The sequence below is a fragment of the Capra hircus genome, chromosome 16 (genome assembly GCF_001704415.2).
Source record: "Capra hircus breed San Clemente chromosome 16, ASM170441v1, whole genome shotgun sequence".
NCBI lineage: Eukaryota > Metazoa > Chordata > Mammalia > Artiodactyla > Bovidae > Capra > Capra hircus.
In genome coordinates, this window is record NC_030823.1 from 61,500,356 (window position 1) to 61,515,479 (window position 15,124).

The 15,124-nt window shown below is 46.6% G+C and overlaps 1 protein-coding gene across 5 annotated transcripts in view; it reads left to right on the plus strand.

The window, feature by feature from the left end:
- Window positions 1-15,124, plus strand: part of LOC102184834 (voltage-dependent R-type calcium channel subunit alpha-1E) — a 338,694-nt gene that overhangs the window by 281,757 nt on the left and 41,813 nt on the right. For all 5 annotated transcript variants that reach the window (XM_018060682.1, XM_018060683.1, XM_018060684.1 and 2 more), the window contains 9 exons: window positions 731-742; window positions 2,450-2,546; window positions 4,951-5,111; window positions 5,855-5,992; window positions 7,460-7,661; window positions 8,710-8,874; window positions 9,842-9,952; window positions 13,875-13,958; window positions 14,677-14,802. In XM_018060682.1, coding sequence (XP_017916171.1) covers window positions 731-742; window positions 2,450-2,546; window positions 4,951-5,111; window positions 5,855-5,992; window positions 7,460-7,661; window positions 8,710-8,874; window positions 9,842-9,952; window positions 13,875-13,958; window positions 14,677-14,802 — 1,096 coding nt within the window. The remainder of the gene's footprint in view (window positions 1-730; window positions 743-2,449; window positions 2,547-4,950; window positions 5,112-5,854; window positions 5,993-7,459; window positions 7,662-8,709; window positions 8,875-9,841; window positions 9,953-13,874; window positions 13,959-14,676; window positions 14,803-15,124) is intronic.

Genomic DNA, 15,124 nt, shown 5'->3' on the forward strand with positions numbered 1-15,124 from the left:
CGCTAGAGCAGGGGTGATTTGTCTTCCAGCTGCACAGTAAATAGCTCACAAAGGACAGGTGGTCATTTAATTTATCAAAAGGCATCTCTTTGTGCGACATCAGGACCTTGATAGACAGTGCCTTCCCCTATAATTCAAGCTGGATTTGTAATGTGGCCCTTCTGTGCTTTTGAGAGATGTCAGAGTAGCCCTCTCCTGGACATTGCGTGTCCCTCTCCAAATGAAATCCTTCATAAACATAAATATGCCACGATGCTTTGAAACACCTTCCCCAACACATAGTTTCTGGCCCAGAGTAGGCATTTTTCCTCTATTCTGATATCTTATACATTCACTGGAAACAGAGTTTGACTGAAGACTACTAAGGAAGAGGACGTGAAAGCCTACATTTAGAAAACTTCAGTTCAGCAAGGCTCCATGAAATAATGTACAACTTGGGGAATGCCATCAGGTTAGAGGCAGCATCACCAATGCCTGCAGAGGGCCTTGGCCTTTCCAGGGTAGAGAGGTGGGTATGGAGCCATGGTGAGCTGGCCCTTCCTTTCACAAAGTGTGTGGACTCTGCAAGTGCCAAGGCTGTAAGCGGGGTCACCCGGGTCTGGATTTCTCCAATTTCCCATCACCCTAAATTCTCCTTTCTCCCTGAACTTTACTGACTGTCTCCCTTCTCTCCATTCCCCGCCCCTCTTTTTTTTTTTTTTAAACTGCTTCCTGCTTGGATCCTCCATAGGAATGCTTTGGGGTAAATATTTTTTTCTTCAGTTTTCTTTGAAGGGAATGGGGTGGAGGAGGGAGAATGTGTGATTGGGAGGTAAGGAGCTGACTCACTGAGAAAGCAGTGGTGAGTTTATGTGAGTGGTGTGTTCTCATTGACATCTAAGAAAACCAAAACTGGGAGTCACCAAGCTTTCTTGGAAAATGATCATTCTTACTGGTTTGGATGTGTATTTGGGCTTTTATGTTGCCTTCTTAGATAGTTTTATTGACCAACCTTTATCAAATAGACAAAACCCATGGATGCAAAAGGCCATTGATACCAATGTGATACTTTCGGGTTATCTACATTCAGATCTACAGTTGAGTAAAAGTGACTTATGGGTCATGGATTATAACCATTTAAGAGGGTCTGAAAATATACATTCTAGTCAGTCAGTATTCCATTAAATGTCTTCCTGCCTTGCCTTGTATGAAAGAATAGATGGCCTTTGATCTTCCTGTCCGGGAGGATGGGTATGGCAGGGAAGGCAGGGTGGAAAACAGGTAGAAGCCTTGGAGTTTCCATCTGATGTTCTAGATGGATCCCATTTCTTCTGATTGTCGGTGCCATGGTAATCTGGGCCAGTGTGAGGGAAGAACCGGAGCCTGAGCTCACTATTTAGAGTCTCATTTCCTACCATCTGTGTGTTTTACAAATTGCACTTGTTTGACTTGAATGCAAAGATCTCAGGGGATGAGTGGGGTGGAGAGAGAAATGCAGGTTGACTTATTCATTTCCTTCCTGAAAATAGATGTATTTTGTCTACTAGGAGCAAACATTTTTGAGAGGCTGAAGGGGGAGGGTCCTTAGCTGTAAGGCAAGGATAAAGGTGGGCGGGGGCTGCAGTTTGGGCCTCCCCCAACTGTAGGCTGTCCACAGTTTGTGCTGGATGCAGAGGGCTTGAAATGGGAAGGACTGCAGGAAGAGCCAGCTGCACAGAGATAATGGGGGTGTGAGCCAAGGTCCTGGCTGGAAGCCTGCATGACATGCTGTCTCTGGAGCAGGCAGCCTGGCACAGCAAGGGCATCCTGTCCCTGCCAGCCCTCCTCACCCTGCTCTCCCTGGAACTGTGCAGAGGTGACCAACCTATAAACCAAAAGGAAGGACTAGGTTGAGTCTTCAGATAAGACTTGCTCTCAACAGGGGCTCCCTATGCAATTCAACAAATATTAGATTGGCCAAAAAAGTTTGTGTGTTTCTGTTAAGATGTCATGGAAAAACCCAAAGGAACTTTCTGGCCAACCCAATATTGTTAGAGAGCCTTCTGCTGAAGACTCCCTAGGCTGGGCATGGTGCCCATCCACACTGGGCTATGGCCCTGTTCCTTAGTCCGTGTATCATCCATTTCCACTTGGCCAGTGTGGTCATGAGCTGCGTGGCTCTGGCTGTTGGGAGGGGGAGAAGTGTTGATAAACACACGTGCATGGGTGCCTCTGTGGTGTCCCGTGTCTCCCTCTGCATGCGTATACATGGGTATGTGAGTGTACGTGCGTGCATGTACACACCCTGGGGGGTGATTGGGAAGTTTTCCCGGAGCATGTTTCTTGGGGGTCTCCCTGAAGGAGTCTACTCTGACCCAGTTTCTAGCCTCTTGACCGCCTCTCTCCCCCTTCGCCCTGCTCTGTTAATGCAGTAGTGTGACCATCTCTTTAATTCTCCCCTGTCCTGTGATTCCCTGGGGCTTCTCTGCAGAACCAACAAGGGCCGGGATATCAAGACCATCAAGTCTCTGAGGGTGCTCCGTGTCCTGAGGCCGCTGAAGACCATCAAGCGCTTGCCCAAGCTCAAGGTGATGTTCGCCAATTTCTTCCCTTCAGCTCCCCTTTGTCCATTTTTTCCTCTCTAGCCACCGTTGGCCTGCTTTGGGAGAATTATTTCTGGAAATATTCCTGTTGCTCACATGAGGACTAGGATTCTTTTTGTCTGCTAAAACTAAGGGTCTTAGTCTCAAAGGAAAATAACCAACGTCCCAAGAACTCTCCAAGGAGGCTTTCACCCCTTGACTCCAAATCTAGGAGGTATTTTCTACCCATTCTGACAAGTCATAGGAAGAACCTTGTGTGGCTTTGTCCTGGGACCTCCCGTGTGGTTAAGGTGGGTCAGATAACAGAATGGAAGCAACAAGAGCTCTGGGTGTCATGGTCTGTATACTTGGTCAGACAAAGTAACCTGGGATAGTTTCTTTCCTCGTGATTCTAGAGAAACAAAGGACCTTCTAGGCTTGATGCTTCATATTTTTGTGGCATGAATAGGTCAATAAGTTGCCCAAGGACAGATTTTCGGCACCTGCATAGAAGAAATGGGGAAGTGAGCTTCCGCAGCTGAGTTCTCCCTATTGTCAAGACCTGTGTCTACATAGGTCTAAGTCTGGCTTCCCCTGCCCCCTGGCCTGATGGCCTATCCTGCGCTCCTTCCCTGAGGCTTCCTGCCCTCAGGTTGCTGGCATGTGGAACCCGCCTCTCCCACACACATCTGCTGCTGTTATGGAAGCTGAAGCCTCATGGGATAGAAGTTCTTCCTCCCTGTATTCCTGCGAATGAGAGCCAGTCACCACTGGGCAGGGAACTGGGGACCCCCATGCTCCCCATTCCTCTGTCCCACTGAGTTTACATCACCTCTAATATTCCCCACCCATCCTCTACCAGCACCACCCCAGCTGCTTCCCTTTCAGCCCTCTGGCTCTGCAGGGGGATGGTAAGCCAACCAGGTTGATCAGAAGCTTAGGATCACAGGAAGGTCTCTTTTGAAAGACCCCTAACTGGCTGAGACACAGCTTCCTCTCAGAGCCCAGGGCCCTTGCTATTTGAATGGGTTCCTGAGGAGAGAGGCTCATGCCTCACAGGAAGTGTCCTCACCGCCTGCTCCCCTCCTCCACTGCCCGGCCTCCCCTCCTGGATGAGGCACCTCCCATGGTGATGGGCCCAACACAGGGCCTGGCCTGGCTCAGCACCCGTGAACATTCCTTTCTGCCTTTCCCCCAGCAAAACGTGGCCAGGAGCCCTGGGGCCCAACAACCTCTGTCGTTAGCCGCAGCCCAGGTCCACTGGTCTCATCTCCTCTGAGCTATGCTGTGGCCCAGAGAAGAGCTCAGACGGGCGGATGGTGTTACTCACCAGGCTAGAGAAGGCGCCCCCAACCTTGGCTAATTCCAATTAATTAGGAAGGGCTGGCGCCCTGAGGGAAATGTAGGTGGATCTGATAATTCCGTGAGTCTGCGTGTGGCTCCCATTCCCTGCGGTGCTGAACTAATTAAACCAGCAGTGTTCACCCAGCACCGTGAAGAGGCAACCACTCACACGCAGGGCCACTGTGGGGCTAGACTCGCCAGTGCGCCAAACCTACAAACCTAGAAAACAACCCCAAAATGATTTGAAATACATTGAATTCCCGTGTAGCTCTTCACGGAGTAGGGCCTAGAAGGGATTCTCCAGAGGGAGATTCAGTGCCTTGGACTGAAGCGCTTTTCTGGTTCTGTCCTTCAGTCCTCCTGTCTCTAAGAAGGCATCTCTCACCCCTTCCCACATCACCTGTTGAATCTTCAAACCCGGCACAGTTAGCTTTTAAACTAGAGAACCTTTATCTGAAATGTGGAATGCAGTTGGGGGTAAATGTATGAACTTATTACGGAATATCATTAAAAGGAACAAAGATGATGGTTTATCACTCCCCACCCCATTTAGAAAGCAAAGGGAAAGCAATACGTATTCAGTAGACAAATGAAATCTAAGAATGTGCCCCAAATAAATGAGGTTTATAGATAAGCTATTTAATGTATTGCAGAAAAGGGATCCTTGAAATCATTTAGCCTATTGAATGCCTAAAACAGGCTAAATGATTTCGAGGATCCCTTTTCTGCAATACATTTCTGTTTCACACTAAGTGAAATACACGTAATGGAATTCCACAGAGGACTTCCTCCACTGCCTGCTGCCATCTGGTCTCTTCTGCTTCGGGTTTCCTTTCAGATTCAGAGCATGTGTTCCCCTCCCAAGTGGCAGGTTTTGCTGTAGTCATGACCAGGTTAGGGGCCAGGCCTGAATCCTGTGAGTGTCACTTCTTAGTAGGGTGGTATCTTCTGGGGCACCTTCTCCGAGCGCCAGCTGCTGGTTATGCGGGTCCCATTCAGCTGCAGGCATACCCACAGGCCATTCCAGGGACTCACACACCAGGGCTCTTTTATTTTCTGTTCTCAGGCTGTCTTCGACTGTGTGGTCACCTCCTTGAAAAACGTCTTCAACATACTCATTGTCTATAAGCTCTTCATGTTCATCTTTGCTGTCATCGCGGTTCAGCTTTTCAAGGGCAAGTTCTTCTACTGCACGGACAGTTCCAAGGACACACAGAGGGAGTGCATGTGAGTGCCTCCAGCACGCACCACTCACTGTCTGCTGAAGTGTGTTTCAATAAGGGCCACTCCTCCCTTTATAGATAGGTCATTTCTTTCTCTTACTTAAATCCATTGCACTTTGGGGGAAAACAAAAGTCAAAATATGAAGTTGCTGCATTTTGATTGAGTACCTCTTTTGTGTCAGGCATGGACATTTCACATCAGGTTTAAATTTTAAATCTTTCTCATGACCTTCTGAGATGGGTCTTCTTTGCACATTATAGATGTGGAAGTTGAGGCACAGAAAGTTTAAGTTGCTATAGATTTCTCAGCAACTAACTGGGCTTCCCTTGTGGCTTAACTGGGAAAGAATCTGCCTGCAATGCAGGAGACCTGGGTTTGAGCCCTGGATTGAGAAGATCCCCTGGAGAAGGGAAAGGCTACCCACTCTAGTACTCTGACCTGGAGAATTCCATGGACTATATAGTCCATGGGGTCACAAAGAGTCAGACATGTCTGAGCGGCTTTCACTTTCACTTTCACCCAGCAACTAGTGAAAGGATTAAGATTTAATCTTCCATGTCTATTGGGCACGAAATCTCATTTTTGTTCCATGATAATATGCTGTCATAATAAAACCCCTCCTTCCTTGCATTTGAATGCCAATAATTCCATAATTACTAGGGTACGTTACTGCAGTCCCTAGAATTTCTTTGCTCTTCTGTGAACTATAGTGACAAGGTTCTGGTTCATTTCTGCTCTGGTTTTAGAGGCAACTATGTAGATCATGAGAAAAACAAGATGGAGGTGAAAGGCCGAGAGTGGAAGCGCCATGAATTCCATTATGACAACATCATCTGGGCTCTGCTGACTCTCTTCACTGTCTCCACAGGGGAAGGATGGCCTCAGTGAGTAATGGGTTTGACTTGGCGTACTTGTCTGTAAGCTGGGCTGGGACCATGTGTTTGCTTTGAGAAGCTGATTTAAGATGAACAAGGCTAACCCTTGGGTATTATACCAAGGAAGGTAAGTGGTTCTGAGTAGGTGAGACAGGCAGGAGAGAGGAAGAATGAAAATCCCTCAGACAGGAATCAGGCGGGATCTGATGGAGCTGAATGGAGCCATCTGACTCTTACAGAACAAATGAACTTTGAACAGCTCTCCATGCTTTAGGAGAGTCCCTGAGGACTGTTTTAGACACATTTATCATCCAGGTTGACCCTGGACATGAGAGAGGCTGAGGGTTAAGGATGAGCTGGCAGAACCCAGGGACACTTTCTGTGATCATACCTTATATGGCAAAAGTAACAATGCAGTTTTTTTATGCTGCTCATGGCGCTAGTGGTAAAGAACCCACCTGCCAGTACAGGAGATGTAAGAGGTGCTAGTTCGATCCCTGGGTCGGGAAGATCTCCTGGAGAAGGAAATGGCAACCTGCTCCAGTATTCTTGCCTGGAGAATCCCATGGACAAAGGAGCCTGGCAGGCTACAGTCCATAGGGTTGCAAAGAGTCAAACATGACTGAAGTGACTTAGCACACAGCTGCAGGCTGATTTTTTTCAGAGACTTGGCAATAACCAAGACACCACTTTTTGGTGGCAGCATACTCTGTTGGCAGCAAAATGCCAAAGGGGAATTGCGGAGTCTTGCTATTTCATAACAACCTCAACTATAAAATAATGTCACTCTGGTGCTTAGGAGTTGGATCCGGGACGGCACAGGGGCCAGAAACAGCAGTGGCTTGGGGGTCACCAGATCGCCACCGACTTGGTTTTGGAGCCCCAAATTCATGGAAGATCCATGAAGTTTAAAGGATGATTTGGGAGAATGGCATTGAAACATGTATACTATCATGTAAGAAACAAATCGCCAGTCTATGTTCGATGCAGGATACCGGATGCTTGGGGCTGGTGCACAGGGATGATCCAGAGGGATGATATGGGGTGGGAGCGGGGTTCATGTTTGGGAACTCATGTACACCCATGGCGGATTCATGTCAATGTATGGCAAAACCAATACAGTCTTGTAAAGTAAAATAAAGTAAAAATAAAAATTAAAAAAAAAAAGAGTCAAATAAGAAAATGCAGGGGGCTTCCCTGGTGATCCAGTGGTTAAGCGTTTTCCTTCCAATGCAGCATGAGTGGGCTCAGTCCCTGGTTGGGGAATTAAGAACCCACAAGCGTAGTGGCCAAAAATCCAAAACATAAAACTGCTTCTGCAATATGTCACGAATTCAATGAAGACTTTAAAAAAGGTCCATATTAAAAAAAAATCATATGTGTATATAATAGGGGGCATATCAGCTAATGAAGCCTTGAGTCAGAGTAGCTGCCAAGACCACCTCCACCATGCCTTCCTCCTCTTTCTGTCCCCAGAGTCTTGCAGCACTCGGTCGATGTGACGGAGGAAGACCGAGGCCCGAGCCGCAGCAACCGGATGGAGATGTCCATCTTTTACGTGGTCTACTTCGTGGTCTTCCCTTTCTTCTTTGTCAACATCTTTGTGGCTCTCATCATCATCACCTTCCAGGAGCAAGGGGACAAGATGATGGAAGAGTGCAGCCTGGAGAAGAACGAGGTGAAGCAAGGGGGTCTGGAGCACGAGGCAGCGGGGACTCCAGAAAGGACTGTCAGACCAGCAGCGCTGGAGGAAAACAGAATGTTCTCCACTCTCCTATGAATTAGAGAATTGGGGGAAAATGTTTTAGTTGGTCATCAAATGAACATCTTTGGAGCATCTACTGTGTTTAAAGCCTAAGAATAAAGCATAGGAGTGGGCTTCCCTGGTGGCTAGATGGTAAAGAATCTGCCTGTAATGGGGGAGACCTGAGTTCAATCCCTGGGTTGGGAAGATCCCCTGGAGGAGGGCATGGCAACCCACTCCAGTATTCTTGCCTGGAGAATCCCATGGACAGAGGAGCCTGGCGGGCTGTAGTGCATGGGGTTGCAAAGAGACATGGCTGAGCAACTAACACTTTCACTTTCATGAGGCACAGTGACCTGGAAGGGATCTGTTTAAGATGCTTACTTTTATGCAGCACTTTAGTCTAGAGGTTGGGGGTGAAAGACACATGCTAACATTGTAACATGAAGACATCTGCTTCCCTGGCAGTGTCCCTCAGTGGTGTGTATATGCTGGAAGGGTAGAGAACAAGTCTTACTTGTTACTGCTGTTTGTAGTAACAAGTGTGGTTCTGGCACATTGTCGAGTTCATTGTTTTTATCCTGGAACTGCACTAGAAATCGTTAAGAGTCTATAAGACAAATGCAAAGAAAGTCCTGTGGGAATGCGCGGGGAGATAGATCTTTACTTCTGACTGCAGGCACCAGGTACGGCTTCCTGCCTAGTCATCTCAGCCATGTGCTGTGTAAGAGACCACTATTATCACTGAAAACATTAAGTATGGGACTTACTGTATGACAGCAAGTATTAAGTCCTTACTGTATGACAGCCCACCTGTAGCTTTGTCCAGATAATTTCTTTTGCTACTTTCACCTCTGCTTGTCCAGTCCTAGCCTCTTCTCCACTGTCCTCTTCTCCTAAGCATCTAACAGAGAGGCCCCCGGGGTGAGGGTGCGAGGTTTGGGGGATCTGAGCCTGGCTAACCAGTGTGACCCTCCTGCAGAGGGCGTGCATCGACTTCGCCATCAGCGCCAAACCGCTCACCCGCTACATGCCCCAGAACAGGCACACCTTTCAGTACCGCGTCTGGCACTTCGTGGTGTCTCCATCCTTTGAGTACACCATCATGGCCATGATCGCCCTGAACACCGTCGTGCTGATGATGAAGGTGAGAGGGTGGTGGCTGGGAGGCGCTGGGGCAAGCCGAGCCTCGGTGACTGCCCCCTTACAGGGCACATGTGTGTGTGCCCAAGACACTGAGAAAACCCTCCAGGAGGGTGAGGGGGAGGTAGGGAGGACGAATGGGGACTTGGTGTTTAATGGGAACAGAGTTTCCGTTTAGGAAGGTGAAAAATTTGGAAGATGGTGATGGTGAGATTTGTACAACAGTGTGAATGTGCTTAGCGCCTCTGAACTTTACAGGTAAATATGGCTAAAGTAGTGTCCTTTGTATGATGTGACTTTTGCCACAATAAAAAACATTTTAAAAAATTCAAGATTGGAAACTCTGGCAGTCCAGTGGTTCAGACACCTCACTTCTATTGCAGGGGGCACAGGTTCAATCCCTGCTCGGGGAACTGGGATGCCACAGTTCTAAACTATGTGCCATGGCCAAAAAACCCCCCAAAACGGCTTACCAGTCTGTTGCCTCCTTACCTACTTTTCCATCGTGGAATCTCTCTTTGAGCTTGTCTCCATCAGCAACCCAGCCTCTAGGTCCTTGGGGTAAAATGCCGTGAAATAACATAGCAGCAGTCATGGAACTCTGAAAGCAAAGGTTGGTGATGGCAGCCAGATGCAGATGAGGGTGGAAATGTCAGGTGTGGGTGATTGTGGAGTGCTAAGAGTCAGAAGAGGCTTGATGTTATTTAATACTAAATGGTAAAGTGATTAACTTTCAGAAATGTTTCTGTCCTCTCCAGTTTTAGGAAGACTGGCCATTTTGCTAATAAGATTTGTGTTCCTCTCTGTTTTGTTTTGCTACATAGGATGCGTACGTCTCCTCTCCGGCCCTAGATGACCGTCTTTCCTTCTACATCATGCACCAGAATGTCCCCCTAGGGCAGGGATGCCAGATGGCCAGCCTCTGTGACCTGGATATGCCTCTCACCTTTCCTGTTTTCTCTTCCTGGCAGTACTACTCTGCTCCCTGTACCTATGAGCTGGCCCTGAAGTACCTAAATATCGCCTTCACCATGGTGTTTTCCCTGGAGTGTGTCCTGAAGATCATTGCATTTGGCTTCTTGGTATGTCGTGGGATTTATCCTGGCCTCATGCTTGTCTTCCCTTCTCTTTGGGTTCACATTCCCAGCCTCTGTTGGAAGGGAGGGGTGGTCACTGCTATTCCAGAAATGGTTCACACACCCACCCACCTAATTGTAAATTTGTCTGGACTACTCAATAAACGGTCATAGAGACAAGGTGCTCTGTGTGTGTGTGAATGTGTGTGAGTGTTAGGAGAAAGGGGAAAGGGAACCAGAGCCCTCATAATGACCTCAGCTCTGTTCTCTCAAATTCTATCAGTGCTCAAGGGGCCACCAATATTGGGTCTTACTGGAACTTAGTAAGATTTACCTGTTGAGGAGGAGCCAAGCAAGGACTGGGCTAGTAAACCCCAGTGCTTATTTACTGATGGAAGGTTTAAACTCTTAGAACTCAAATGGGAAGATAGCTGTCCCTCTTAGCCCCCAACATAGAAACTAATAGATTTTATTAATACCTAATTGTCCTCCTCCCTTTAGTTACGTGAAGAGTAACTTTTGCCAACAAAAATAAATGTTTAGTACTAAAGCTTGCAAAGACTAGTGACCTTTAAAGTGTCTGTATGTGAGAGAGAGAGAGGTGGGCGTTCTGGAATAGGTTTGGGGAGCACTGGGATGAGTTTTTCTGGCATGAGTCTTCCTTTTACTTTTTTTCAACTGCTAATTATAGTTTTGGCAGATTCTCACATCTGCCATCAAGCGTGTTAAGCAAACCTGGCCCTTTGCTTCAGGGTCCTATAAACATAACAATTCTCTCTGCCACCCCACCCCCCCCCCCTTGGCTCAGTGTTTACAGTAAGATCAGTGGGATACAGATAAACCCACCTGACAGCTGTTTCACACTTATTTTGTGTGTGAGCTACCATTTCAAATTATATGTGTATATGGCCTTCCCTGAAAGAAGAGAAACTTCGCTTATTATCTGAATGTGGGTTTGACTGCTGGCAGCTTGAGCGGGGACTCTGACCTCAACGTGGTGGTTGTGAGTGTTGACGGTGGGGGTTGCTTCTGGCTTCCCAGTGGTTCTTTGCAAAGTCATTGATTTGATGGTATAGGGAGGAGAGTTGAAGGGAACCCATGGCAGGTGGCTGTATTGTTGGTTGTTGGACTCCCTTTTGAGTCTTAGAGAAATCAAAAAGTAAACTACCAGCCACAAAGATGCCTTTATAATACAGTCTAGCCCTGGGCAGGGGGAGCAAGGGGCGGGGGAAGCTTATACAACAACAGGAAAAGTTTTCCTCCACATCTTGATTTACTTGCATGTTGGATTGATACTGTCTGTGCTTAAGCCCCCAATTATGTGTCAAATTATAGGGCATACTGAATACCTACTTAGAAGCTTAACTAGGTGATTCAGCCCCAAAGCCTGCCTCCTTCCCACCCTCACCCTCATATTTTCATTCAAGGTCTAGAAGCATTCTGAACACTATAAAAGGCGCCACTAGCCCCAAATAAGTCTTTTCATTGATATGGTGCTGTAGGTTTTCAGAATTCCCTAATACACACTGGTTTGTCAGATCTCCGCAATGACTCTGAAATAGGCATGGCAGAAACTATCCTTGTTGTTGTTATTTTAAATGAGGAAATTGAAGTTCAGAAAAATTATGTTGCTTTTTGAAGGTTACAGACTAAAAGGTAGTAGAATTAGATAGTGGAATGGGAATGAAAAAGGAAGGAAGGAAGAAGAAAGAAAGGAAGAGAATTAAAATACATTGGTTGTCTGGAAAAAGAAAAGTGAAAGTGTTATTTGCTCAGTCATGTTCGACTTTTTGTGACCGCATGGACTGTAGCCCACCAGGCTCCTCTGTTCATGGGATTCTCCAAGCAAGAAAACTAGAGTAGATAGCCATTCCCTTCTCCAGAGAATCTTCCTGACCCAGGGATTGAACTCAGGTCACCTGCATTGCAAGCAGGTTCTTTACCATCTGAGCCACCAGGGAAAAAAGCTTTACATATTATTCATTTTACCTTCATAAGAACTCTATTAGATTGGGCATTATGGTTTTCTTCTTATATGGATGAGCTGGGACTCAGCAAGATTCAGTACTTTACATAAGTTTACTAAAAGGCAGAGCCTGTGTTCAGATCCTGGTCTATCTGGCTTCGGAAGCCCACACTTTGTCCTCCATAATCTCCTAGCCTGTACTATACTCCTCTGCACTTTACCATGCTGTATTGTAAAGCCTCCTCTACTGGAATCCAGGGCTTCTGTCCCCCAAGACTTAGATCTATATTCTAGCTCATATATTTGGGACTATCTAAGAATGCAACGCAGGAGACCCATGTTCAATCCCTGAGTCGGGAAGATCCCCTGGAGAAGGAAATGGCAACCCACTCCAGTATTCTTACCTGGAGAATTCCATGGCCAGAGGAGCCTGGCAGGCTCCAGTCTTTGGTGTTACAAAGAATCGGACATGACTGAGCAACTACTGCTCACTCACATCTAAGAATTAGGAAGCTCACTCCAGGTTGGAAATAGGAGAGCCCTGAGATGTGAAGAACTCAGAGACTCAACTTGGCCCCAGTCCTGAAGGAGTAGGCACCCTTAACAGCAGTGAGTTTGTGAGGCTGGATGTCTGGTTTATCTACATGCCTGGCAGGTGCCTGTGACTTTTGAATCAGACAGATCTTTCCAAGCCTCAATTTTCTCATGCATTAAAGGAGGATAACAAGAACTGCCATGTACAGCCATAGATCCTGTGTGTGTGTACAATCATGTAAGATGTCTGGTCCTGAGTAGGTGCTCATAAATGTACCCTCTCTCTCCCCGCACCATTTCTATCACATCTCCCTCCCCACTCTTCAAGCCGGCCCTACCACTCAGTAATTTGTGAAGTATTTATCACTACCTACTAAGAGCATCCATGGGAGGAATAAATGAACTGAAAGAATGCTGAGCAAGGGTCTGGCACAGAATCCGGCATGTATAGTAAGGATTCTTGAATGCCAGCCCTGGGGGTGGGAGAGGGTATAGTTGTGCAGTCTCAAGGGTCACTTACAGGAGCGGCCACCCATGGGCAAGTGGGTGATGTTTTGGAGACCCAGGCATTCTCTCTCTTTTAAGGAATATAGTCCAAGGTCTGTCTTCACCTGAGCCCTGGAGATGAGAGCAGAGCCCACTTGGCTCTCACATTCCAGAGCTGAACGTGTTCTGGTTGGTGCATTTTCCAGGTCCTTTACTCCTTCATCTCCTTTAACCTTCTCATCTCATTACTGCTTCCTTATATTTCATTTATTCACACCTCCTCGAAAGGTGTAACAGAGCCGAGAAAGATGGGAAAGATGATTTTGTTCATCTTATTGCCAATCAGAAGTTGGTTTGAAAAGGTTCAGTGAAGTTAGGAAGAGATTTTTGGCACATCTTTGATCTTTAGGCACTTAGTTCATCTCTGTGACTTTTACTGTTAGTTGAAAGTCAGAATGGTATATTTATAGGGTCCCATGATACTACTTAAATAATTTAAAAGTTGTAGTTATAGAAAACCTTAGACTAATAATGTAAATCATTTTATTGTCTTGTAGGTGACAATGATGATCTTTCTTTTCTTGGAGGTCAACATGTTCTAGGCTACAAATCACTTTCTTGCATATTTTTACGTAGTATTACATTAAAAAATCTTATGTGTTCTTTATATAGCTTTTTAGTGACAGCTTCAAAAACAAGGTTTTCAAATAGTGATGAAACGGCTTCCCAAATAAGAAATTCTCAAATTAGTGAAGGAGAAACTGCATTTTTGGTTAGAAATAGGAAACTAAAGCCAAAGTTAAAATGAACTTGTCTTGGAATTGAAAAGCTTTAATTCCAAGTGAAAGAGTTATATCATGAAAGATATTTTTTCTTTATTTTCCCCCCTTGTTTTCTTTTATTTTTTCCCCTCTAATGCTCATGGCTGAATTCACTTGGCAGAACTATTTCCGAGACACCTGGAATATCTTTGACTTCATCACTGTGATTGGCAGTATCACAGAAATTATTCTGACGGACAGCAAGGTAAATAGCTCTTCAATCTTTCTCTTTAAGCTCGGCCCTGGAGTAGCATTAAAACAATCCTCGGCACATTCAGTCCATTTTTAACTCCTCAAACCCAATGTGCAGCCCCCTATTCACTTCCTCAGTCCTGAGCTTTCCCCAGAAAATGGGACCATTGGATGGCACTGGATCTCATGGAAGCTGTGGTCCCATTTGCATGACTCAAATAGGTGAGTGGGACAGAGGGCCCAGGAGAGGCCATGTCACAGTGTTCTGCTAGATTCTTCAGAAGGTACCAAGAATCTAGGCACAGGATCTTTGCCCTCAAAGGTGTTAGACCTAAAGCGGTTCCCTGAGATGGTTCATCCCAAACAAAACTTGGAGAGCTTATCACAAAACCATCATGTTCTAGAGGGATTATGAGGTCTGCTCTCTGACACCCACGTGCAGAGTTAGGACCACCCAGAGAAGACTGGGGAGGCCAGTTTTGCCACCTGTGTTCCGGGCACCCATCTGGGGAATTTCTATACCTTCCTGCCTGGGAATAGAGTGTGGGCCTGGGGAGGCTGAAAGAGATGGTCCCCTCTGGCCCACCAGCTGGAGACGGGGTTAAAAATGAAAGACACCATTCGTGTTCTATTTTATGATCTGAATGAGGGATAAATGCACAAATGCCAGTGCTTAACTTTTCTAAATGACCCGAATGTCACTAATGATATGTTTCCTTCTGGTCCACCAGCTGGTGAACACGAGTGGCTTCAACATGAGCTTTCTGAAGCTCTTCCGGGCGGCCCGCCTCATCAAGCTGCTGCGTCAGGGCTACACCATCCGCATTTTACTGTGGACCTTCGTGCAGTCCTTTAAGGTAAAAGACCTTACCAGCTCCTCCTCTCTGAGGGCTGAGGGGCCTCTGTCACATCAGACAGAACACAGCATTATTCCGCAGGTCCCCTCGCCTCTGGGAATGGGTATTTGTCAGAAGCATCAGATAAACACAGCAGTCCACAACTCGGCCAGGAGGTGGTTAGCTTATGACTGATTGGTTAGGATCTCATTCTAGAAAGCTCAGTTATCGTCTCTGTTCACGGAGGCAGGGGGCTTGTCTTATGAGGTGTGTTCCCTTGCAAGTGTTCCAGAATGCCCGGAGCAATCCTATCCAGGGGCAGAGCCAGCCACCTGTGGTCACA